This window comes from Chroicocephalus ridibundus, chromosome 16, assembly GCF_963924245.1.
Source record: "Chroicocephalus ridibundus chromosome 16, bChrRid1.1, whole genome shotgun sequence".
NCBI lineage: Eukaryota > Metazoa > Chordata > Aves > Charadriiformes > Laridae > Chroicocephalus > Chroicocephalus ridibundus.
Window position 1 is genome coordinate 5,425,227 of NC_086299.1, and position 24,783 is coordinate 5,450,009.

The following is a 24,783-nucleotide window of genomic DNA, read 5'->3' on the forward strand; positions in this document are numbered from 1 at the left end:
GTCAGGAAACGCGAAGAGACATTTTATAGTAATGGTAATTATAAAAAAGAGGTAATTATAAAAATGCAGGGTTTTTTTTTTATTTTTAATAAGCAACCACAAGCACATTTTTCCTATTTCAACATAAAACTTGGATTTTCCTTCTGTCATAGAGCTCCATAGTTTGAACATCCAGTAAGTTAACGAGATCATCCCTTTTTAATGTTTTTAAAACTCAGTAATCTTCCACTGCTGCTTCACTGTGGTTCCAATACAAGCAGGACATGAAAATCGTCAGTACAAGAGATTCAAAGAGCGGTATAAAATGAGGTCCTTTTCTTGCCTAAATCTTTCAGTTTTGTAAGCCCATTTACAAAGTCTTTTTCTGAAAACTACCTTCAAGTGCAAGTTTAATACACAGCTTGTAAAAGGTTTCTTCATAGTAGAATTAAAGACCTGTTTGCCAGTCCTCAGTTCCAGAAATAACTTTAGTAAACCTGAGCTTTTGTGGAAGTTTAGAATTTGTATTTTTAAAATCTGGTTCTCTTCTGTAGCTGTAGAATAAATGCTATTCCAAAATGTCCTTTTTCAGTCTAAGGCCTCAGAAATAACTACTGCGTTTAGTTTCTCTTGAGGTAGAATAGAATAGAACGGTTCACTTGGAAGGGAAGTACGGCGATCATCTCGTCCAACAGTATGTTTTTATGGCATAAAAGAAAAAAAGTTATGCCTACTGTATGACTTCACTCAAATATAATTCAGACACTGTATTGCAAATTCTGGTTGAATGCAGACGCCACAATTGTCAGTTAAGTCACATATGTAAAATATAATTATGGAAAATGGGATCCTAAAAATTGACTTCCAAAACCAAAAGACTCCCACTTGATTCAAGGAGAACCTCTACTAATTTTCTGTAAGAGGTGGTTGGATCTTCAGCATTAAGAAGTGAAGGAGAACAGGATTTTCTGGTTCTGAGGTTTGGGTCAATTCCATTTTTTACAGATTATGCTTTGCAATCACCGGGAGAGAGGCCTTTCCCTGAGGTCAATGGGCGTGAGCTGTCTGGCACATATATTCACATGGATCTTCTCTAATAATCACTAATATTATGGTTAACCTCAAAAATGAGGTCAGAATCATTCAGGGAACCATATTATATCAGCCAGAACACAAAGATGACAAAAGGAACTTGTTACCTACTCCAAGATAACTATTTAATCGAGATTTTCTTTTCTAAAATAAAATGAACTATGTACAGCTAATGAAATGCTATTGTTTAAAGGTAATAGTTGTAATCTAGTAAAAAAAGTTCCTATAAAAGATTTCAGTCTTCAATATACTAAAGGTTGATTTGAGAAGTTTGGTCCAATAATGAGCGAAAGCATACTGTAATAATAAAAGAAATATCCATGAGGATGTTTGAAAGTATGTCCATGAAGATATGGGATAGGAAATAGAACGCAATAGTTTTAAGATCAAATGGATAATTCATTAGCACCAAATGAACAATAATTAACTCCAGTGTCTTAGAAGAGCTGGTCACACCCATGGTCTTGACAGGTGGTAAATCTGGACCCAAATTACCATCACAGGAAGTCTCAGCAGAAAAATCAATGGCATAAAGTTAGAAAAATATTGCTTTTAAAATCTGGTAAAGGTTTCTCTAGGGTATCACGGAAGAAAGGAAGGAGTTGGCTGTTCAGTTTAAAAGAAAAAGCGTTCAAATTTTTTTTACACTGCAAAGGTTATCCTTCAACTCTCAAAGTTGACAAAAAGAGATTAAAAACCTCAAAAGCATCAGTGTCTGTATTTGTCCGAAAGTTCAAGTCTCTGTAGGAATGCTACATTTAACATAATGTTTATTTTAGAAGATACGGAGTTGTTTGATGAATTGTATCAGTCAATCAGTACATGATGTGTAAGCTCCTTTAACCAGTTTTCATCCCCGCATCTTGAATACCCAGAGGAAACTTCTTTTCTTCTGGAAGTAAGTCTTGAAGTAAATTGTCCTCGTTTTCCACTGAGATCTGAATTTCAGTTTCTTTTTTCAAGGGGTTTTCTTCTTTTGAAAGGGGAATTTTTTCCCCTGTTGGGGAATAATAGGGAGCGTTTCCATACTCCATGCTAGTTGAACTACTCTGTTCTGGGAACGGGGAACTGCAATCTGGACCACATACTTTAACAATACAAGTCACATTCACCTGCGTTCCTCCGTTACCAGAATGTTCTGTCAAATAAACAGAAAACACATTAGACATGGAAGAGTGAAACCCACAATAGGACAGTTGGATTCTTTATCCAGTTCTTTGACTTAAAATAGACACTAAGTATCTTCTGGCTTCACTTAATTTAGGTAAACTGGTGGAATTGGTTCTGTAACGTTTTAGGGTTTTTTTTGGTGTACCATGAAATCTGCATTCATTCCAGAAATAAAAAGGCCATAAAAATGAATACAGAGCCCTGGATCACAGCCAACTCCCTACCCCTCTGTTGCCATTTCAGGTGCTTTTGACAATGTTCTTTTCTTTATGCTCCCTTTGGCCCTTACTCCCGCTCACAGGAAAGTGCCTACCATCACACCCATCCTGTACGCTGCAAATAACATTTTGAGCACACTCTCTTTACTGTCTCAGGCTTAAAACAAACACTTTTTCTTTTCAAAAGTTGCGTCTGATGTTTTATCCTGCCATTTAAACTTCTGCTAAAAAGACTTACAGTTGATAATCAAATTTCAAGAGGTTCTGGATCATTCTGGTACCTTCTTACCTGAACTCGCAGAGTTGTGTCTGTCTCCAGTGTGAAGCTTACAACCTTCTGCAGCTGAATGCTGCTGGTGAAATCCTTCTGTTTCTTTCTTATCGTTTTTCTTGTTACTTACTACACTGACTCTTGCAGATCCAGTTGGATTATTCAGGGAGCTACTGCTGGACCCAGAAGTTCCCAAGAGATGCTGTTCCTCCTGTTCAGAACTGCTGGTGTTTTGCGATCCTGTATTTCTGACTTTTTTGTCACAATGCTTTTCTGTAGGGGAAAAAGGCTGGAACATTTGCAGAGAAATGCAAAACATTAATCTTTTTAAAAAACACTAACAAAGTACTGGTGAATACTTGGGCAGGTAAAGAAACCACTGATAACTGCCATTTGCATAGTGATGACTGTAAGTGAAATTCACCCAGCTGTTGAACAGGCATTCAACAAAATGATCCTGTCTGCGGAAGGCTCCTACAGTACTTCACTGCTTACCTAGGGAACAAAGGCTCTAAAATCTGGTCTTCTGAACCAGCCCTGTGGTTCATTGCCAATACAGCCTAACATAAAGCACGGCTGGTACATTACGTGGGTTACATAAGGTACATCCTATACTCTGCCTTGGGGACACCCCCTTCTCACTCCAGTTGTCTTTCTGCTGTGCAGTTTTCTTCTACGTGTCATTAGATAAGACTGCATGATTTCTATATAACTTAAAGAAATGGAAAAGATGGAAAGGAAGGAGTGACACTCACTGAATCTGCTTCTGTAGTTGGTGGAGAATATAGAAGGGCTGCAAGTGAGGAAAGACAGTTGATTAGCACCCAAATTTGTTTCAGTCGCAAAAGCTGCTCTCTTAACTAGCCTGATCGATATCCTCTGCCCCTGGAATAAACTCCAAATGTACATTTATTACACACTGTTTGAAAATGTTGAAAGCTATATTGTAAAGGCAACTTAAATTTAACCAGCAAGCAAAGGGGACCCTCTGCATGAATTAATAATTTTTCTTGTATAGTGTCAGTGAGAAAAGGTATTGATGACAATAAACTGTGGTCGTGACTGTTTAATGATAACATTTGAGAATGTCTAATATTTAAATGATGATGTGCAATATATTTAACAAGCTCCAGTAGGAGCACAACTGCTGCATAGTTGTCCAGCTCCACTAGGATGCTCTATGTTTAGAGAATTACCTAAATCTGAGGAAAAACGAGAGATTTGAATGGGACATTTGCCTCACCGTATTCATGTATTGAGATTAATTTCACCCCATGTGATTTAATAAAGATACTTTTACTCTAAATACACATGGAATTCCTGGAGCACTTTTTAAATTCTATTTTTCTGTAGCAATAAAGCTTATGTGATCAAGGTCATTTCCATGAGTTTTCTCTTAGTCTCTCTTCTATTGACCTTTGAACCTTTTTGCCAGTTTCACCCCAATGTAACAGAGGAACGGTGTCAAAAGCTCCTCAGGGTTTCGTGAAACTTTTGGTTGCCAGATAGTGAGGGAGAAACCTGTAAATCATCGCCTTGTCCCCTTGAAAAAAAATAAACTCATACATTATTAGACACCAAAGAATCTCCAGATTAGTGATACTTCATCATATCCAGCCATGAGAAAATCTTCAAAGAGAACTGGCTTCTTTGAAGACACTAAGGTCTGTCAACCACTAGGCTCAAAGTAGTAGGAAATAAGGTGACACACTTTCCAATATTTACAGATCTGCTTGTTTTCACTTCATGAACCTTACCTTTTTTTTTGGAGACTAAGCAACACCCCAAAATAGTTATTATTAGGATCAATAACAATGGCCCTGCTACTGATCCTGAAAATAAATAAAAAAGATAAGTTATTTAGCAGGTTGATCTGACAAAGGATCTAATTAGAAAGAAGTAGTTTTGTAGTTTCTGTCCATGGCTACAAAAGCTAAATTTACAAGTATCAGTTGTGTCTGACATTCACATTAAATGCCTCTGTTGTTGGATACCAAGGTCTCATTTCAGTCTTCACCACTTCATAAAACTGAATTTTCCTGTCCTGAAAAGTGAGGACAGACTTTTGGCCTCAGTCACAAAAGATACCTCTCTAGGCTAGCAACAGTTGGTTAAATACAAGGCCAGGCAGCCCGGAATGCTCCTAAACATATGTGCCTTCTGGATAGGCTGTGAACAGGAGAGAACACACCCTCAGTTGTGAGCACTGTAAAGGCTTCCTGCTCGGGAAAGGCTGCCAGAAGTCTCCCAAGACCTCTCACCAGGAGGTTTAAAACGTCAAGCTTACCTCGGTCCAGAATCTAAGATACGACCCTTTCTACCAGCTCCTTCATAGTAGCGATTCTCAGGAAATGCCTCGTATCGTCTACTTTGGGGCTTTTTAGGAATAATTCCAGAATTACAAGGACTGTAGCATGCACTGGGGTAGCGCAGATGCACAGGTAAATTATGCAACTCGCTACAAGCAGTGTCATGTTGAGTTAATTCAGCTGTTGTGAGGTTCTGCTTGGGTACAGGTAATTGGTCTTGGAAAGAAACTGAGAACTAAATGTAAGCTTGCTTCCTACCAGACAAAAAGGACTTTAAATGAGTGAATAGCTCACCGATGATGTGAGACATGTCAGGTACAGAGTTTGAAATGACAGGTCGAGTTACTATTTCAGGTTTGTTAGAAGCCGAGTTTTGGGTCAGGAGCAGGTTCAAAATAGTGTAAGGTAGAACCGTGGGAACTGCTGTTCCTGAGTTGCTGCAAACAGTGTCATTGATGCTGTTTCCAGGAACAGCCACTGATTTACAACTGCAAGAAACAAAGAGAAGTTAGGAAAGAAAGCGGCCCTGTGCACAGTTAAGGTTGCTATTAGACAGGAACACCGGCTTACACTGTATGTGGCACACAGCTGGTATCGTAAGATTCCTCATGTGAAAAAGTGCCAGGAGGACAAGGTTTACATTCTGTATCTGTGCTATCTGTCCCTTTAAACAAATACAAAAACTCCAGTTAGTCATCTAGCGAGAAACAAGAAGGAATAATCAAGGTCTGCGGTACAGATCCTGGAGGTAATACAGAGGTGGTACAAAAAATACAGTATTTAACTGTCACAGAACAGATTAATTGGAAACACCCAACCCAAACATAAATTGGCTTAGTTTGGTGCCCTTGATAGTCAGTCTTTTTCAAATACTGCAAAAACCCACCAAAAAGATTAAAATGTGGTACTGCAGAGCTGAGTTTTTTCACCCATCCTCGACGGGCTGACCACCTTCCAGTCTGTTGGAGTTCTGTATCTTTTCAAATTATTCTTAATTTCTTAAAAATATTCAGTGTTCCACCTCTTTGAATATTATTTATCATCTTAAGACAGCTACATTATCATTACATATCATAATTATAATACATTATCATTACATATGACTACATGCATATACATCATCATTAGTGGTGAAATTCATCATTAATAAAGACAGATTAATGCCGCAAGACAGCAGAATTTATTTACCATTATTTACCATAACCAAAACGCAACCTGAAGTCCTGCTTCAAGGATTTAAGCAGGAATTAAGTGGTCTTGAATCTGAGTCACTTGTATGGAAGAAAGCACATGGTAGAGCGAAACACAGGAAGATTAAGTTGGATTGGGGAACATTATGATGTAGGGTAGTAACAGATTGCAAAATGTTGTCCTATTGGATATGCCTCTTGCGAGTACTATTGCTCTAGTTACTGCCTACTTGCTAAGATAATGGTTGCACTAAATGCATAACTGTAGGGAATTAAAAGACAATATTCCTGTAATTTACTGAGTTGGAGGCAGATTCAGAAATATTTATGGACTATTAAATTCAAAAAATAACCCTCTTCATACAGTAAAACTCTTTTGTGTGTAGAGTGTTCAGAATTAAATTACCTCTTCTGGAAACTCGATAACCTTTTCCACATTTTTTATGCACTTTACATATTTTGCAGTTCTCGAATAATTTTGAAATGCAGTACTCATTGGGTGGGCAGCTACAGATTCTGTCCTGTGATTCAGTACACGTTTGATTCTGCACAAATCCTGTTTTAAAACAAGAATAAAGCAATATGTCATTATAAACATTCAAAATCACAGCCTGGAATGTTTCAAGTGAATGTGAAGTGATTTTCACATACCACAATCTGAAGACCATTTTGCAGCTTCTGGCTGGCATACCATGATAAAACAAATATGTTATATGCTCTAACATCTACATTTTCAGAAGAATTTCCTTCTTCTCTCTAGGAAAGAAGTTTGCATCTGTAGAATTCACTCTTGAAACTCTGTACCTGCAGTTGCGTTGTATCGTATTGTAACCATAAACATGCACGTTTGTGTTACCTGTGCTCATCCCTGCAGTCTGTGGGGGCCATACTAAGGTCTGTAGCCTACACAGATCATGCAACTGTACTGAAAGTAATCAGAGACCTTACTACAGACATTTTCATACTGTAATTAACAAGCTTTGTAGGATTATCTATTTGGATGAGACCAAAGGTCCTTTGAACAACTTCGACTCTATCCTTAAAACTTACTTGCCAGTGAGTCAAGCTGATAATTTTCTATACAGGTTTCCATTAGAAACGATGGGCAACAGTGTGACTGAATTTGTTAATGCACCTGATCTATTAGGCTGACGTACGGATGTGGGTACAACGTACTACTTTGTATACTGTTAAGCGGCTTTAATGAACTGAACCAGCATGCTCGCACTGACTATGCTGCTTTGCAAAAGAAATTAAAAATAAATAGGAATATCACAACTGGTGTTTGCTGTTGTCAGTTCCACAGACAAACCGAGAAATGACTGGATGCTGGAAATATAATTATCCATTTACCCCTGTGCAAGTCGGGTCTCAAGCTCCCTTGCCTGGAGAGTATAAGCAGGGTTATTCTACTGATGACATTTGTACCTATTTTAGTGACGCAGTGCCTTAGTTTCCAAGAATATAAGATTGGTGTCACATTTTTAGGACTTAAAAAAAAGGGGGGGGGGGGGGGGCAGGGCCCCCTGCAAGACATTTCCCTGATTCTTTTCCCCAAATCTTACGAGTACCAAAAGCATGAGAATGGGACTATACAAGCGATAGACAAAACCTCCTGGTTCCCCTAGGAGAAAAGACAAGGTTAAACCAAGCCCACTCATTGCGCAGGCTGTTAAAGTCACGTATGCCCCTTTAACTACTCAAGCCTACCTTTCCTGCAGGGTGGTGAGCAGGCAAAGCACTGAGGAGACCGATTCCAGATTGCTGTATACGTGTTAGGGCTACAGGGACTGCACTTTGTGTCCACACTGTGACTGCAGCTCTGTGTCTTATATTGACCTATTTTAAAAAAACAACCAACAAACAAAACCAAAACAAACTAACAAACCCAAAAAACAGAGGACGCATCTATTGAAAAACATCGCTAGGTATTGTTTATGGTAAGTTTCATTCTTAGCTATAGAAACCTCTTCCCTTCGGTGCCACTATCAGATTGGTAACGTATACCAAACAAGTATTGATTTAAAGGAGGAATACATGTATGTACAGGGAAACTCCGATTTCTTTTATGTTATTCATGTTTGACCTCTTCTCCTACATTCAGTTCAGTGAATTCCAGACATGTTCAAAACAAGGTGGCCTCAGTCCTGAGCAAAACCACTCAGCATATACCTAGGTGCAGCTACCAGAGTACACAGAACAAACTTTTTATCCTCCTAGACGCTGCTTTGTGGTGAAACACGAGATGGTGTTTCATGTTGAAAGTCAGGCATGATGTGTCTGGGTGAGGCCCTTTCTAGCTTTACAAGCAGCACGTGAAGAAAGCATAATACTGTATTACCACAAACAGACCTGAATTAGAACTTCACCACTTGTCGCTACTGAAGGGACACGAGCTCACTCTTTTTCCTTCACCTCTTCAGCCAGCCCTAACATCGTCACCCAGCCCTAACAGCTCAAAGCAATGAGTTTCTGAAGCTAGTGGCATTCCAGACAAAATCAAAAGCTACCAAAGGTAGTTTCTGCAATGCTTCTCACTAACAACAGAGTCCAGTGCAGTGAGGGGAATAAATACATATGAGCTCCAACACATCCATTTTGGAGAAAGGAAAACATCTAATTTGCCATTTCCCCCTTGCTTGAACAGAGGAAGAAGATAACAGTCAATGTCTCATATCCTGTACAGAAATACCCTGGAAAATACACTCAGAAAGCAGGAGTAACACTGAGAGAGCCTTTGAAGCTCTTTGGAGAATCTCTGTTCTCTGAAAGAAGGGGCTCTGGAGGTGAGGCATAGGAATTATTTCCAAATACTTTGTCTTTCCGTGTACTTACTTCTGCCTCCTACATCCTGCTAATGATTTAGGCTTCAATTTTTGATAAATGGTGGTAAAAAATTTCAAATTTATAATAACAAAAAATAAAGATTTTAGTCTTCCTACAACTTGTTGCCCAGAATTCGTTATGCTGAAAAATTAAAAATAAGGAGAAAAAGACTGAGCAGTACATACCACAACAGAAAAAGGTTTTACCTATGAATTATCACCTTTCATCCGCTGTGTTTTTAACAAAGGAAGCTTGACAGATCTATCTAGACATTTTCGGTTAATTCAAGCAACTGTGGCTGCTTCAGCATATATTGATTTCCTGCTTCAACTTCCGGATCTCTCTGACAGGAACTCAGCATTTATGGAGACAAATTTTGTTTGCTCAGCACGGAATGAGACAAATAGGCAGTTTTTTGCTGCGTCTAATGTAATAATATAATGACAACTTATTGCAAAACCTCTATTATTAGAATACCCAAACGGCATTACTACTCCAAAAAAACCCCCAAACCCACACACCCACCTTTCTGCAGTCACCCACTTTTGCTCACAAAAGCTCACTAATAATTATCACTGTGTAAGACATGACACCTCAAAGCAGACAGTTTCTGTAGTCTTGTACCCAGTCTCTGACAGTGGTCTGCAGTGGCTCACTTACAGTAAAAGACAATAAAACTCCTTTAATGAGCAATTATAGATTAACCTGTGCAATGGAAAGCCCCTTATATATGTGATATCATCAAAGTACAGAAACTAAGCTCTACCTCATGCTCTGTTTTACAATATATGTGTTATTAGCAGGCTTGGGTCTGACACACTGTCTAATTTTTGGAATTCCATTAGTGAGCTGTTGCTCCCTGGCTAAATGTTGACTTAAAAATACTTTAATCGAAACACCATGCCAAGCTGCGCTTACACGAGCTCAGCAGCCTACCACCCGATAACCCCTCGTAACAGAATCCCAATTCTGACGGACGGTGTGTCTCTTTTGCAGATATTTTTATGGTCACAGCACTTTATTGTTGTTCAGCTAGGAGCGCATTACGACAGCAAAAATCCAATGCTCTTCAGATCTATAAACGTACTATGGTCATCTGAAAATCGATTGAATTTGGCTGTGTAAAGTAATAGTTTGAATTATAACCTACCTGGAGGGCACTTGCTGCAACATTTATTAAGTTCTTCTTCATAGAATTCAGTGCTGGGATCTTTGCATTGTGCAACCTGTGGCGTATAAGGCAGTGCATATTCCTAGAAGAAATTAAAGGAAAATCATGAGTCATAAGTCCATTCTGAGGCTAGAGTAGAGATTCAAAAGAGACAAACACTTAAAGATCCGTGCCGTTAAAACCACCTTCCTTTCCAAGATACTGATGTAGGCCTGATGAAACAGAAAGCAGCAGATGCCAAAAAGCTGAAGGAGAATGCACAGCTTATAAACTACTTGAGACCACTTAGAGGTTCCTCTGTTTTTCAGAGATCTGTCACAATGAACAAAGTGATTTCTCCAGGTTTTATATTCAAAAGAATGCAATGGAACTATGGGATTAGCATCACACCTGGTCCCTACTGCGTCCCCTACACCAAAGGGCTAAGTACCGATTCTCAGTTGCCATGATTCAACCTTTGACAAAACATCAGTGAAACCTAAATTCTTACCTGTGGGTTTGCAGGGAAAAGCATTTTCTGCAAAGTGGCTATGTTAAAATGATACCTTCTTACTTAGTAAGTCTACTCCCTATACAGATTTAGAGCCCTACCTAAAAACTAGAAGATTGACTTTGCTACTCATTAATTCCCTCAGGCCGGTGGAAGAGGGAGCTGTGGGTCTAGCACTATTGCAACGCCTGAAGGAATCTTTCTGTTTTCACCAGCGGGTGCAAAGGACACAGGACACTGTGTCCAATTCTCTATTGCGCTTACGTTCATTATGCCCTGAGTTACACCCATGCAACATCCAGGCAAGATAACCCATCCCTTCAGTCGAGGAACAGGCACTATAGAACTGTCTCACCACAGGAAAGGAAAAAAAGGCCTTTATCATTCCAGACAGTTTGTGATTCCTTTCTGAATGAGAAACGTCTTGATGTTTTGAAAACGATGTCTCCAGAAAGTGCACTGCTGCTTCTGAAAAGGAGCAAGTGGCTGCAAGACTTAAATAAAAATAAAAAACCTACCTCACGTGGCAGGTTAAATGCATAAGAAACAGTCGTGAAATAGAGTGCCTAATTTTCAGCTCACACCAACCAACACAGATCAGTGACTTCAATGAACAAGTGTCAAAATATTTGAAGACCTGTCATCTGTTTTCAAAGGGAAAAATATACTCACTCTGAAGAAAAAGGCTAACGTTAGGTAGTACAAGCGTAGGAGTTTCCTGCTAGATCAGAAAGATGCTGTTCAAAAAGTACGTGACACTGCTCAATTTTCTGCAGTCTGAAGAGATTGCTCCATATATAATCTACACGCATTTAGAGAAGTACTTTAAAAGTATTATTAAAAAGAGAAATCAAAACAGGAACAAGCTCTTTGGAGGCCGGTAATGAAAATATCCTTCCTCCTTACTGAAAAAATATGTTGATTATCTATTGTGTCTTCACATTACTGACAAAGTAGCCTAACGCTTCCCACTCTCACCACTTACTTAAAGGGAACCCAACATTTTCTTATGCAGCTTGTTGAAATATTTTACCTCTTATCTAGCCGTGTATCAGAAACAGGATTTCACCCACCTACTCAATGGTCAGTGTCAAAAAGAACCTTTCCTGAGAATGTGAAGGCAGCGAAAGGCCTTCTTGAGTTTCAACGTTCATTCCAGAAAAGAACAAAAGGAAAGCAAACTATTTAAGTAGAACTTTCGCCACTTTTATTTGAAATGCTGGGAAAGCTGGTAGCACTGACCAGACATCAGGACAACTCTGATCTCTTCTGGGCAGTCAGTTGAGTTAAAGACTCAAAACCAGGGAGACTGGGGATGGGTTCCACCAATACCAGCCCCGTTTTCTCCCAGCCAGATCAACGAGAAAGAGTCAGGTTTCAAACGGAAGAACAAACTTGTTAAGATGCTTTTAACAGGCTAGAAACTGTGTCAGGGTGGGGGAAAATGACGAAAAAAATAAAATAAATCATTCTCCTTCTTAAACACTAGAGCGGGTGAAGTAAGAAATGGACGCTGAACACAAGCTGCATTTTTCAAATTCTGCTCTTTGTTTTTTGATGAGAAGAAAGGCAGTTTTGGAGGAACCATGCTGCAGCCTCAAACATCTCCAAAATCTACTTTGGCACCCATTTTTGCTTTCTAGTTAAGAAGCCTTATTTTAAGGGGGCTTGCACAAGGATTGAAGACTTTGAAGCAAGACCAGGAGGCTGGCTTCAACTTTATCAGTTTCATCATTATTAATGAGAATAATAACCATAATAATTAAAAAAAAAACCCAAGGCTTTTCAGTACCTTCTAGGTTCAGTAATAACTGTTAATGCTGGACTTAGTATTATACTCTGGTAGGATGGGCAACAATAAAGCATACCATTTGCAAATGTGAGCTGACAGTAAAATCCGATGCAGGAGAAGTAAAGGGCTCTGCTTTCAAAAGCTTTTTTTGTTTAAGTTACTTTCTTGTTTATTAAAAGAAGAAAGATTAAGTGCTATCCTCACATTTTTGTAGCTATGATCAGCTTCATTAAAAGAAGCACTTGAGAGTCTTTTTAAAACATAAAACTTCACTGCAAGAGCAGACACGGGGAAAAAAAAGGAAGAAATACAATAAACCACATCACAAATTATCCTGCTGGTGAGGCTTCCTGGCAAAAAACATTCTTATCTCATCCTCTGCATTGTCTGTCGTACAGAGCGCCCTGCCAGTTCAAGACACAGGAAAACCTGTTGGTTGATGGGTTCACTTCTATTTCTCTTAAGTTGTGCTTGAAAGGATACGTCTACTGTCTGATACAATCTCCCTGAAATTTTATCTGATGAGCTGTGGCTCTCAATGACATACAATTACCGATTTCTTACCAACTGTCCTCAAAGAACATTATGGGAAACTAAACGGGACTTGTAACTCACTTAGATACAATTTATATACACACATGAGCTCAGCTTTGTTTGCACTGGAAGGATGCCATAAATTTCAGTAGTTACTTCCAGTGTAAACTAGTTGAATCAAAGCTGTTAAGGCCAGCAGTCAAATCTCCTACTCTGTCAGTGGAAGTGTAGGCATCTTACCAGGTATAAAGCTCTCCTGGATTTCTTGGCTACAAGATGACCCCACTTTTTCCAGCCCTCTCACCAATTTTAAGGTCTGAGGCAGAACAATATTTGTATCTGGCATCCAGATCCATTGGCTACTCCAGGCTGAAAGACTGATGAGCAGGGGCCAGATTCTATTCCACAAACTTTACATTTTGTTACTGTTTGTATCTCTTACTTTGTCTTCTGTTTTTACTGTGATTCAGTGTTCTGCAAGCAGATTGCCTGAAGGAAAACTAAGCTGATGCTGCATCTTTTGTGTTATATCCTTAGAACTTCTCACTTTAGGTGGTAGTGCCTAACGGCAGCAGACTTTTAAGATATTTACGTGAACAAAATGAAGACTTCAGAAGACTTCATTTAATTTATCAGGTACAAGTAGTAGTAAAATACCTCATTTGTGTTGCAGCAGAGGCACAAACATTATTAAACATGAAATTTAGTCTAGCTCTATGCGCATCAGTCAAATTGAGCAATATATTTTGGCACAGAAATGGGTAAACTATGCTTGCCTTTGACTACACAAGTCACTAGGGAGATTTTTGCAATGCCTTTGTGTTAAGCAATAACTAAGAAGTTACACAGAAAAAGTCAGTGACTCGACTCTTTCTCCAGAGTCCCTGCATTGTTTGAATCATTTTCCCAGCTGCACCACAGACTCCCAGCAGAAAGGTGACTTAATGCGTCACTGGAGAGACGTGGGCTAACAGCAGCCTCCGTACCAACAGAGAGGTTAGTACGGATGCTTCTAAATACATATGCAGAAGCGCAACTGCTTCCAGGATTCCCTATATCCTACCCAATGGAAGATCAAACCAGCGGAGGACACACCAGCATCTCATGATTTCAGGCTGGCAGCTGTACCTGTGCTGGGTGGAACAGCGCTAGTGAAGGGAAAGGCTGTCCCCCCCGCAGTTGTACGGAGGCCAGCCCCAACAGAGACCCTCACGTCTGTACCAGAGCTGAGTTTTGTAGTCATGAACTACAAAACAAGATTTGGAGTCAGACTTCCTTCAAATTACAAGGGCTTGGATCCAACAGACCAACCTGGCTCTACCTACTGGTGAGGAAGTGCAGGTCTCAGCTACTCACAGCACGTCACAATGTCATGCGTTCCCTATGTGCTAAATATTAATTATAATAAACATCATTTCCTTCAATTTCTGCCTTACAGTTTGTTCCTGTGTTCTTGGACTTTATGTGTAATTAAATTTAAGTAACTGCAATAATAGACATAAAACATGCTAATACATCACATGAATAAGAGTATATTAATCCCTTCACGTAACACTCGTTTTTACTCAAGGAGGCCATTTTAACAAAGATATTTAAGCATATATTTTAATTCTAACTCACATGTCTACATTTTTATTGGTCTCCTTTTCATACAGTTGCCTTCTTCAAACTCAAGCTGTCAAACAAAGGAGTCTGAACAGGAACTACATCTGGCATATAAAGTTCTTTACGCATATGAAACCACAATGAAGTCACCAAGGACTCTGACGCAAAAATCTGTTGCTATGGAAAGGACTTGAGGTAGAGATACCGTTTGCTGAGCTACAAACCTGCTGAAGACAGGAAAAAACAGAATTCTGTTTAAAATATTTAAACTGGTCATTTTACAAAAATAATTCTGTTGAGGATTAGTTATCAAATAACAGCAAGTCCCACCAAAATCAGTTGGAGTTGTATCAGGCTGTACCCACTATACTCAAACCATAAAGCTTCTTATAAAGCTGCTTTCCTGCAAATATCTCTTGAAGATTACGGGTCTGTTATGTGAGTTGTTCTCCCATCCTATATTGTACTTTACTGCTGTAAAGCAGAAGTCCTTGCGTAGCCACAGGCAAACAGATTTACAACTCCACATTCCCTCTCTGTGAGAAAACAGTGTCTTTTTGCTTACTGTTAGGGATTCTACTCCATTGCCACTCACCACCGTAATGTGAAACCATTTTCTCAGAATGAGATGGCAGGAGGCTGTATAGAATATGGAAGCTATTCACAACATGCAAAAGTTATAGAAGCAAGTCAAAGTTTGTAGGAAGACATAGCATATTTTATTACATATGTATTTAGAAAAAACATACACATTTTCAGGAATACCAGCCCTTCCGTTTCAAAACTTCAGGCTTATGTATCTGAAAGTTGGTCTGTTTTCCCAAACGTTGCCCTAATAAAAGATATTCTCCACTAAATCAAGGTCTGATGCTTACAGTAACAGGCACTGTTATGGTAAGTACTCATCAGGCTGATGTACTCATCAGTACTGTATGTACTCATCAGGCTGATAAGCCTTAAGATCTACAGTTTCCCTGTGGAAAGCGAAGATACTCAGGCAAACTAGGGATGAAAGCAAGAGGAAAAACGGAGCGCAGGCTTGAGAGGCAGGAAGACAGGTTCTATGCTCATCCCGTATCAGAGAAGGGCAGGTGATGAGCAAGTTCCCTAGAAAGGATCAGCAAGTCAGGATTGGCCACATTTGGTTTGACCTCACGTGGAGACATCCTAGAAGATGCACCTACGGGAGACAGGGTGATAACCAATATTGAAAGCAGAGCAGGGAAGGAGAAGCTCTGTGAGCCCTAAGCGTAGAGATGGCAGATGAAGAACCATCCCAAGATGCCCCAGGTGTACCAGCCACAAACACTGCCAGAGGGGATAACTGTCTTCTATCTAGGCCAAATGTCAGGGCTGGAATTCTTCTATTATTTTGAAACAAATTATTTTCTTGGGATGCTGTTGCTTGTATCACAGGTGGCTTTTACAATGCTCTGTTAAGACTTTCGGTCTTCGTGAACTTTGATGCAACAACCACAAGTGTGGATATGGACAACAGCAAAGCTGCAGGTCACCCTCAGCCATCCTAGCTCTGACCATAAAAAGGCAGGGACATCTGAGCAGTCCACTCAGTTTTATTTCAGGATTTTTTCCACAAGATCTCCTTTATGCTCATCCTTTTGCAGTCCAGAGGATGTGTGTGATTACCAACACACCTTCCCTGTACCAGCAGCATCCAGAGGATGACCTTCTCCGCACACATCAGCAACTACACTGCAGAGCACACTGCGCTGCTTCGCAAAGGACAGTTATTCAGGTTTAGGGCTGTTGAGAAAGTTTCCATTAAAAATATCTGGTGACTGCGTTGTTCAAAATGGCAAAACTTATGTTCAGTTCCTGTGAGTAACACAGCGACTGAGGCTAGAAGCTTTCAGATAATTTCAGCTGAATAAGAAAAAACAAGAAATAGCGTCACTTAAGAACTATTGCTTTGCCAGTTTCCCTCCCTCAAAAATAAAATGTTTTCTTTACCTGATCACTTTTTAAAATAGATGTAACAGGTAGATTTTTTTCAGCTCTGTAGCAGACATGGTATTTCTAAAACTACTGGTTTTGTTTTTCTGATGTATATATGGGCTTTTCTTTGGTTTGTCACAATGCAAAAAGTGATGCTGAAAGTTTCCTTTGTGATTTCCGTCATTATGTTTAGGCCATGTTTAGGGTGAGAGGAGAGTTAATTCCTTTCAAATCAATGCCCTTTGTTCAGCAAGAAGCATGACAAAACTTTACACCTAAGTTTTGGTGATAAGGTCTGCTACAATTCTGAGACTCTCCCTTCTTCACCTGCTTTCCCCTACCCACTCCAAGGTGTTCAGTGAATCAGGTTCAAAGTGCTATCACCTTACAAAACAGGGCTGAATTCAAAATGAGTGAGAAGCAGTTAAAAGAATTAATTTAATATATTATCAACCCACTACAGCACCCAGTACTCCTTAAAAGAGCGTTGTTGAATTTCGGCTTCAATATGCATTCTGACATCCTCATTTGGTTTCACTGAACCTTTGTCTTATCAAGGCTAAATTAATATGATTAAATAAACATGTAAATAATATCCACATCCCATGAAAAAGCAATGACCTGGACATCTCAGCAGCATTTCCATATTTATCTTCACAATCCAGGGCATCTTAAAATCAGACAGAAAAATGTATATACAAAAAATATACCAGTACAGCATAAAAAAACCGAAGTCAAACAGATCCCATCAAGCTCTTCGGTTTAAACAGTTAAAAGCATTCATTGCCAAATATTGGTACAGCCGGATATAAAAGCCAACAGTCACAGCTGCATCACATCAGGTCTTAGTAAATTAAAGGGCTTTTCTATGTAAATAGGGAATAGTTTTAGGGATCCAATAGAGCACAACAAGCTCTTCCTGTTTAAACAATGGTGTAAAATACGTAGAGATTTACACTCTGCGCTTGCCAGGACGCTCACAGTTTTTGCAAATATTCAAACAAGCCTGAAAAATCAAACGATTAGTCATTGCGTTGGGAAGCCAGGAAATAACGGCAGAGCCAAAGGGAGCAGGAAGAGCTTTAAAAAAGTCTAGGAGTGGGACTTGAGGCTCCTGCAGAGATCAGTACAAGCAGAGAGAGACAACTCAAGGGACTGCAAGCGCAGCAATGGAAGGATGCCCGCTTGCGTTACTCCTTCAAGCATACCGGCGAGCCCATGCCCGCTGGCATTGCACCTTGCACGGCACCGGCTGCGCTCCCGCGCTGCCTCCGCGACCACGGTAGAAGCCGCCCCCCGCCGCCCCGCGGCCCCTCCGCACTCACCCGGCCGCCCGCCGCCTGCAGGAGCGCGGCGAGGAGCGCCCAGCGCGGCCCCATCCCGCTGCAGAGTGCGGCCGGCGGCGGGCGCGGGGCGGGGCGGGGCTGGCGGCGGCCGGGCCCGGCGGGGGGACCCGCCCCGCGGGTGGGACCGCGCCGGGGCGGCGCGGAGCTGCGGGACCTGTCAGCCCCGCCGCCCTTCCCCAGGTCGGGCAGCGGCGGTGCCTGCGGGCCTGATGTTAAACTTACTTCAGGCGTCGGAGAAGAGAGTCTCGGTGAGACCCCACCTGCAGTACTGTGTCCAGCTCTGGGGCCACCAAGACAGGACGTGGACCTGTTGGAGCGGGGCCAGAGGAGGCCCCGGAGATGCTGGGAGGGCTGGAGCCCCTCTGCTGTGGGGACAGGCTGAGAGAGCTGGGGGGGTTCAGCCTGGAGAAGAGAAGGCTCCGGGGAGACCTTCCAGCCCCTGCCAGTCCCTAAAGGGGCTCCAGGAAAGCTGGGGAGGGACTCTGGATCAGGGAGGGGAGCCATGGGACAAGGGGGAAGGGTTTTACACTGCAAGAGGGGAGATTGAGATGAGAGATTAGGAATACCTAGGAAAGCTCCATCCCTGGAGGTGTTCAAGGCCAGGCTGGACTGGGCTTTGAGCAACCTGGTCTAGTGGGAGGTGTCCCTGCCCAGGGCAGGGGGATTCGAACTAGATGGTCTTCAAGGTCCCTTCCAACTCTAATCATTCTATGATTCTATGTGTAAAGGGTCTCTCTAGTCATATTTCTGCTCCATTAGTGCCAAAATATGAACTTACCTTTTTGCAGCATTCATTAATACCCACTGTACCACTGCACCATGGTCACTCATGTCTCGCACACGCTGCCGGGATGGTAGAGAGAGACCTTAATGTAAGTTCAGACCTGCTCTGCTCTTGCGAAAAACTCCAGCCGACTAATAGCTTTCTAAGTTTTGAAGAGCTCTCTTGCAAAACTGTTTCTTCTGCAACTGATACATGTACCGAAATTATCAACAATTAAACACTTACATATCAGACAGGAAAAACGTGGCTATGGCTTAAAATCCATGTCATTTTTAATTCAAAGACTACCAGCGTTATTAAACTAACCAACTGTAATAGATCTATCAGGCTGCAATGCATGATTCATCTAGAAAGCTGTTCCAGTAAAAAAGATTCATTTATATACAGAGCTGAAATACACAATTAGCTGTCATTACAGAACACCCTTTAACAGTCACAGCCAGGTGAACGTGGTTATTCACAGTTTGTGGATACACAAATCGGTGTGCTCTAAAATGAAATAAAATTCTTATATTTTTCTAGAATTAAGTGTATGCACTGGAAAACAAGGAACTACCCTGACTGGAAGTGAGGAAAGGGGGACCTGTACTTGTCCTCCACAGTTTTTAATTCTTCCTTGCATTGCTGTTTTACGTCAGTACTTCATGACTCGACCTTCTGTTGCACAATAAGCACTTAAAAAACGTTAATTCTGTTTCCTTCTCCACCTCATGTAACTGCCGCTGGCATGGCAATACCGATAGCCAAAAGACATTTCGATCCGAGCATTAGGAGCAGCTTATCTTCTGAATGAAACAAAACATGTACAAGCATAGAAGTACACAGAAAGGATTCACTAATTGCCTCTCTTGCAAGACTCAGTAGATGATCTAAGACATAGAGTGTCAGCAGCTGTTTTCAGAAATTATTTTATGTTCTGGACTTGCAGAGAGGAAGTACATACTGGAACTAAAAACACTTGAAATTACAACCACTTTTCAAATGTACTATGGGTAGATTTCCCTCTGATGAAAGTCAGTGACTAGCTCCCATAATGCTGAGATGCTCCCACTTCATCGCTGGGGCTGTGGTTACAGAAAAGTATGAATTTCTCTGGATTTATTTCTTCAATCACAAAATCTTGATAACATACCTTCCCTTATATTGTGAGGCTTAACGGATACAGTGGGCCTACCACGTGGAGATTTTCAAAAAGCCTTTGATGAGGTTCCACACCTAAGGTGGTGGAAAAACAACGTTGTCACAGGATTGGAGGAAAGGTCATTTTATGGATTTCCTAAAAAGTTACAGGATACAAAAGTTATGGCTGTTCAAAAGGCAGGAAGGAAAGAGCATGGCATAATGGTAATTTTTCAGGACAGAGAACAGTTAGCAGTGGGGACTGGTGGGGCCACTTCTATTCAAGAACTTCATCAGTGGTCTGGAGAAAAGAGAGCCCGCAGAGTGAAGACAATACTAAACTTCTCCAGGTAGTTACATGATATAGAGAAGGCAAATAAAGCCAGAAGGATCTCATAAAAAGACAGCAAATGAGCTTCTACATAGAGAAACACAAGGCAATACATTTAGGGAAAAATAGTCTAAGCCAGGGGTGCACGGTGCTGGATTCGCATCTAGCAGCTCTCACTCAGAAAAGCAATCGTGGAGTCATCCTTGATGGTTCTCTGAAATCATCTGCCTAGTGTGCAGGGACAGCCAGAAAAAAAGGCAAAGAAGATGGCGAGCATCATGTAGAGAGGTACTGAGAATAAAACAGAAAGTATCATTTTGCCACTATTTAAAACCTTGTCCCACCCCTCTTCGTCCCTTGCAGTGCACAGTACTGGCCTCCAGATGTTCAGAAGAAGGCAGTGAAGTTACAGAAGATGCGGACGAGGTCAACTAAAATGACCAAGGCAGCAGAGCATCTAACTTATATGAGAAATATAAAAAGATGGGAACTCAGCTCAGAGGCTAAGGAGGATACAAGCAAGAATCATAAAAGCAACTCAGTATTGCACTAAATTCTGTCATACAAGAACTAGTGACACTCACTGAAATAAGTAAGAGGTCAGTTTAAAAGTGGTAAAAGCACTTCTTTGCCCATTGAAGGGTAAATATCTGTAATGTCTTGCCACGGGTGCTTATGGGGGCAGATTGTACCAGGAAATTCAAGACAGAAGAAAAATTAATGGCAATAAGAATGAATACTAAGGGCTGGAACAGACTCTTTAATATCCTTCGTCCAATTACAGCTGATGCTGCAGAAGTATGAGGAATGCAAACAGCAGATATTAACCAGGCTTACGTGCTCTTCCTAAGTAACACCTCTTACTGCAACTGGCAGAGATAAAACGATGGGCTTGTCCTACTAGTTTGACCCAAGAAGGTGTTGTTTATGCCCTTACGTTCCTTTTGTGTGTTCTAAGGCAAAAGACGCTGAAGCTGCGCGGCTGTTATTACAGTACTCTGTCCAGGGTAAAGCTGCAAAGCAAGTCATTGCTTTTGTGGTTTCTTTTTTTGACTATTAAGGCACACTTTGTCATCTTGCTCATTTTCCATTGTCCTGTGTAAAAACATAGTCAGCACTATTACATTTACAGTTATCAAATAAGCAGCATGAAAGATTGAGAAAGAGCGTAACACAGGCCAGTTGACCACAAAACAGATTTTTTTAAAAGAATAGATATGCAAATCAGCATCACCCTGATGATTTTGAGCAATTCTAAAACAAGCAGATATTAACAATGTTATAGGAAATAACTGCTGTGCTTGTTTTTCAGTCCTTCCTTTTTGTAGAAAACTAGTTTATCTTCTTTTTTTCCCCTTTTACAGGCTCCACACTGGGCTAAACCCATAGTTCATCCAATATCCAAATGTTCAGCCAGTTTGGCTTCCATCAGAAGAGGCCATTTTTTTTTTTTTACGCTTACTGATGATTTGAAGAAGTCAAAAAACATGACTCGGACTTCAAAACTTAGAAAGAATGGCCTAAAGTACAGTCGACTTCAATTAGTTTTATTTGCCTTCTGTTTTCTGAGCCCATTTGCCATGTTTTGATCCTATTTCCTCAAGAAACATGAAGTCCACAAACTGAAGAGTGTTAGGGAAAACTGAAATTGTCATTACTTTCAGTCAAGAGTTGAGGCCTTAAGAAAACTACCAGATGTTGCAAAATATATGACAAAATTGGAAGTACTGGTAATACTGGAATAGAAACAACATATGAAACATGGCTGAGTCTCGAGCTTAACTCAGAGTTCTGGCCAGAAGTTTCATAACTAATAGAAGTAATCAGATACAGTTTTCAATCCACTCCTTCATGCAGAGAAAGCAAGCTGTGAAACTTGAGTTGGCATCCAGATGTCCTCTGAATTTTGTACCTTTGATTCAAATTTGTTTCCAGCACGATACTGGGAGACAGAAGGAAAGAGAAATATTTGAGGTCAGCTATGAAGGCCAATGGTTTGGATGATCCTCTCATTTGTTAGACGAGATAGGTTCTAGCACTGCTTGTCTGAATGTGTTTCGGTGTTTTACACGAGTTTTCAGCTAATATAAGGCACTATGTGTTTACCTCCCTTGTCAGAGATTCAGGCTTAGTGTCGCACTGGTGTTTCTGTAGCGTCACACATCATCTCAGTGGGTTATCACTTTTCAGTGGCAGTGGTGGGGTGATGAAATTCCTTTCCCTCCTCTTCCACAGGAACCATCACATCATTCCCTGGAAAAGACTCTGTTTCCTGCTCTGGATAGTGCACTGCCAGTTCCTCTTCCATGTTTTCCTGGGCATCAACGCTACTTTCACATCCTCTAACAGCACAATTCTTGCCACTAAGCACTTCTGGAACGTACCCCACAATAACAGTATCCACGTTCGTGATGTATATTTTTTCTGAGGAAGGAAAAAAATAGTGCTGAGCGTAATTAACAGTCATTGCTTACCCTACAGATGGTTCCTTTTCATGCAAAATTTTTATTTGGCACTCAGTTTTTCTTCTTTCCTGTCCCCCCCGTCCCATTCTTTTTAAAATCAGAGGGGTGCAGATCAAACCCATCACTGTGAAAACACAGAATTCACTAAACCACTAAAGCTTTTGGAATTCACATATAATAAATCGTCTATTTCGTTGTTAATTTATAAGGTACTTTTAATTTTGAAAATCAAAGCACTGAACATACTAAGCGATAAAGAAAGGCCTGCGTGTTTTATACTACACTGTCTGGTTTTGGACCACTGTCAAGGGGCCTCTGGGCATTTTAGATCAAGTAGATGTAGCTCCCATGTGATGAAGCCACTGTGCTATAGCTGGGACTACAGGAGAAAGACAAATTAGAAAACGCAGTAAGATATTCACAAGAGTCTGTTAGAAGAAGCAATTAACTGGGATCTGGGGAAGATGGATATGGAGAATCCAAGGTCCATGCTCCTGCTGTTTTGAGAAGCAGCAATACCTGCATTAAAAGCAGCCTTTGAGCAAGGATCAGCACTGTGCAGAAATTCTGGGTAATCATCCGAGGTCTAAGGATGAGCAAAGAAATTGGTTTCTGTCCAGCAGAGAATCAACCACAAAATTTTCTGGGATAGACTTGAACCTTATGTCCAACTTGTTGACCTTACTCCTTTACAAAAGGCAGATACGGCCTTTGCTGTGCCTTGGACCGCTACATTTTATTCAGAAGTATGCTGCAGGCCAGACACTGTAGGTTATTGTTCACACGTGCTTGGAGATATTTGGGTATGGTAAGTCAAATCATCACATTCGTTCCAAGTCCATCACTCACAGAAAAACCAGAAAGGGCATTAAGCAAGGAAAGGTCAGCTCTAGTAATACAAAAAAACCACCTTCAAATGCCCTCAAAATTTGGTTTGGAAACGCTGCCAGAATGTCTCATGTAGACTGTGTCTCAGGTAACAACTCTCCCCATGCGAGTAAGCTTCCTTGCCTGACTTTATCTCCTACACTGGGCCACGGTCAAAGACTTTATGGGAACATATGGGAGACACACTTCAAGCTATTACTGTGAAACCAAGAGAAGAAAATGATAGCTTGAGACATGTGAAGTACCACTCTCATTAAGTATTAGAGCATCATTTTCCTGATGATATATTTTGGATTTCAAATTTCTTCTGCAAATTTACATCTTCTGGAACGAAAAAGAGGAAGAAGAGCAAAGCATTTTTCTGTCAAGTTCATAAGTGACTAAGGCAAATGTGAAAATAAGAAAGTATTATATTCAAATGAATAGATATACCAGAATTTGTGTGTCAAGGTTTCTGGAGATTCAGCCCCTATCTTTGTTAGAAGCTTTAGACACTTTTCAGTTTACTAATAATCTCAGAATGACATATGTCCCCAGGGCTGCAAAATTGAAAATGTAAGGGGAAAAAAAAATAAAGAAAAGCAAGACTCACCAATTCGATTATTTGTGTGGTCTCTCATTCGAGAATCGGTAGGGCAGTCTGGGGCATTTCCATTGCTCTGTGTCACATCAGTCAGACTCAGATCAGGACTATATGATTTTTCTGTACTGGAGACCAAGTTATTGTTGGTTTCCAATGGGAGCGTTCTCTCAATTAACTCCTTCTCTTCTGGCTCACTGTCAGTAGTCAGGATGATTTTCTGCCAATACAAAGAGGAGAGTAGAAGTGGGGTGAATGTAAAAACACCACCACTAAGATTGCAATAGGTCTACAGAATCCTTCTGCGGCAGTCAGAATAACATAATGTACTTCATAGCACCACTGTCACGGGGAGTAAAAAATTCCAAAGTGCCTAACTGATACCGGAACTTAAGTTTCTTTGAACTAGGTTCCTGCATCACTTAAGGCCATATTTAAAAATAGCGTTTCTAAGCTAAATTCACAAATTTTCTATGACCTTTGCAAGAATGTACCTCACTTCCACTGAAATCCAATTTCCTGGGCCTGCTTGGATGCTTTGGTAAATTCCACTGCCTTGTCTACAGTTTAGATGCTGACAAACCTTTGTAAATGCACCTATTTGTCATTTTGACTTTTCGCCACAAGTATTAGACTGTAAGCTCTGTTGCAGAGTCTGCTGGCCTGT

General features: G+C 40.6%; 2 protein-coding genes across 2 annotated transcripts in view; both read right to left on the reverse strand.

Annotated features, from left to right (window-relative positions):
- Positions 1–90: 90 nt before the first annotated feature.
- On the reverse strand, positions 91–17,991 carry TNFRSF1B (TNF receptor superfamily member 1B). The gene is made up of 10 exons (XM_063354064.1): positions 17,929–17,991; positions 10,206–10,308; positions 7,940–8,068; positions 6,636–6,785; positions 5,610–5,703; positions 5,334–5,527; positions 4,488–4,562; positions 3,486–3,523; positions 2,749–3,019; positions 91–2,209 (listed from the first exon to the last, which is right to left on the reverse strand). Exons 1-10 carry the CDS (start codon positions 17,980–17,982, stop codon positions 1,911–1,913), a joined length of 1,407 nt encoding a protein of 468 aa, XP_063210134.1. The 5' UTR covers positions 17,983–17,991; the 3' UTR covers positions 91–1,910.
- A 200-nt stretch (positions 17,992–18,191) lies between these two features.
- The window catches only part of LOC134524219 (tumor necrosis factor receptor superfamily member 8-like), a 31,826-nt gene continuing 25,234 nt past the window's right edge, over positions 18,192–24,783 (reverse strand). Inside the window, exons 12-13 of the mRNA XM_063354049.1 lie at positions 24,129–24,336; positions 18,192–22,607 (exon numbers count right to left, since the gene is read on the reverse strand). Coding sequence (XP_063210119.1) covers positions 22,363–22,607; positions 24,129–24,336 — 453 coding nt within the window. The 3' untranslated portion in view covers positions 18,192–22,362. The remainder of the gene's footprint in view (positions 22,608–24,128; positions 24,337–24,783) is intronic.

Coding starts and splice junctions, on each gene's coding strand:
- TNFRSF1B (XM_063354064.1), bottom strand. CDS start 17,982: ATGGGGCCGCGCTGGGCGCTCCTCGCCGCGCTCCTGCAGGCGGCGGGC. Junction 8,069..10,205: donor TTGCAGCAAGTGCCCTCCAG/GTAGGTTATAAT, acceptor TTTTTAAAATAG/GTCAATATAAGACACAGAGC. Junction 5,704..6,635: donor TTATCGAGTTTCCAGAAGAG/GTAATTTAATTC, acceptor ATTTGTTTAAAG/GGACAGATAGCACAGATACA.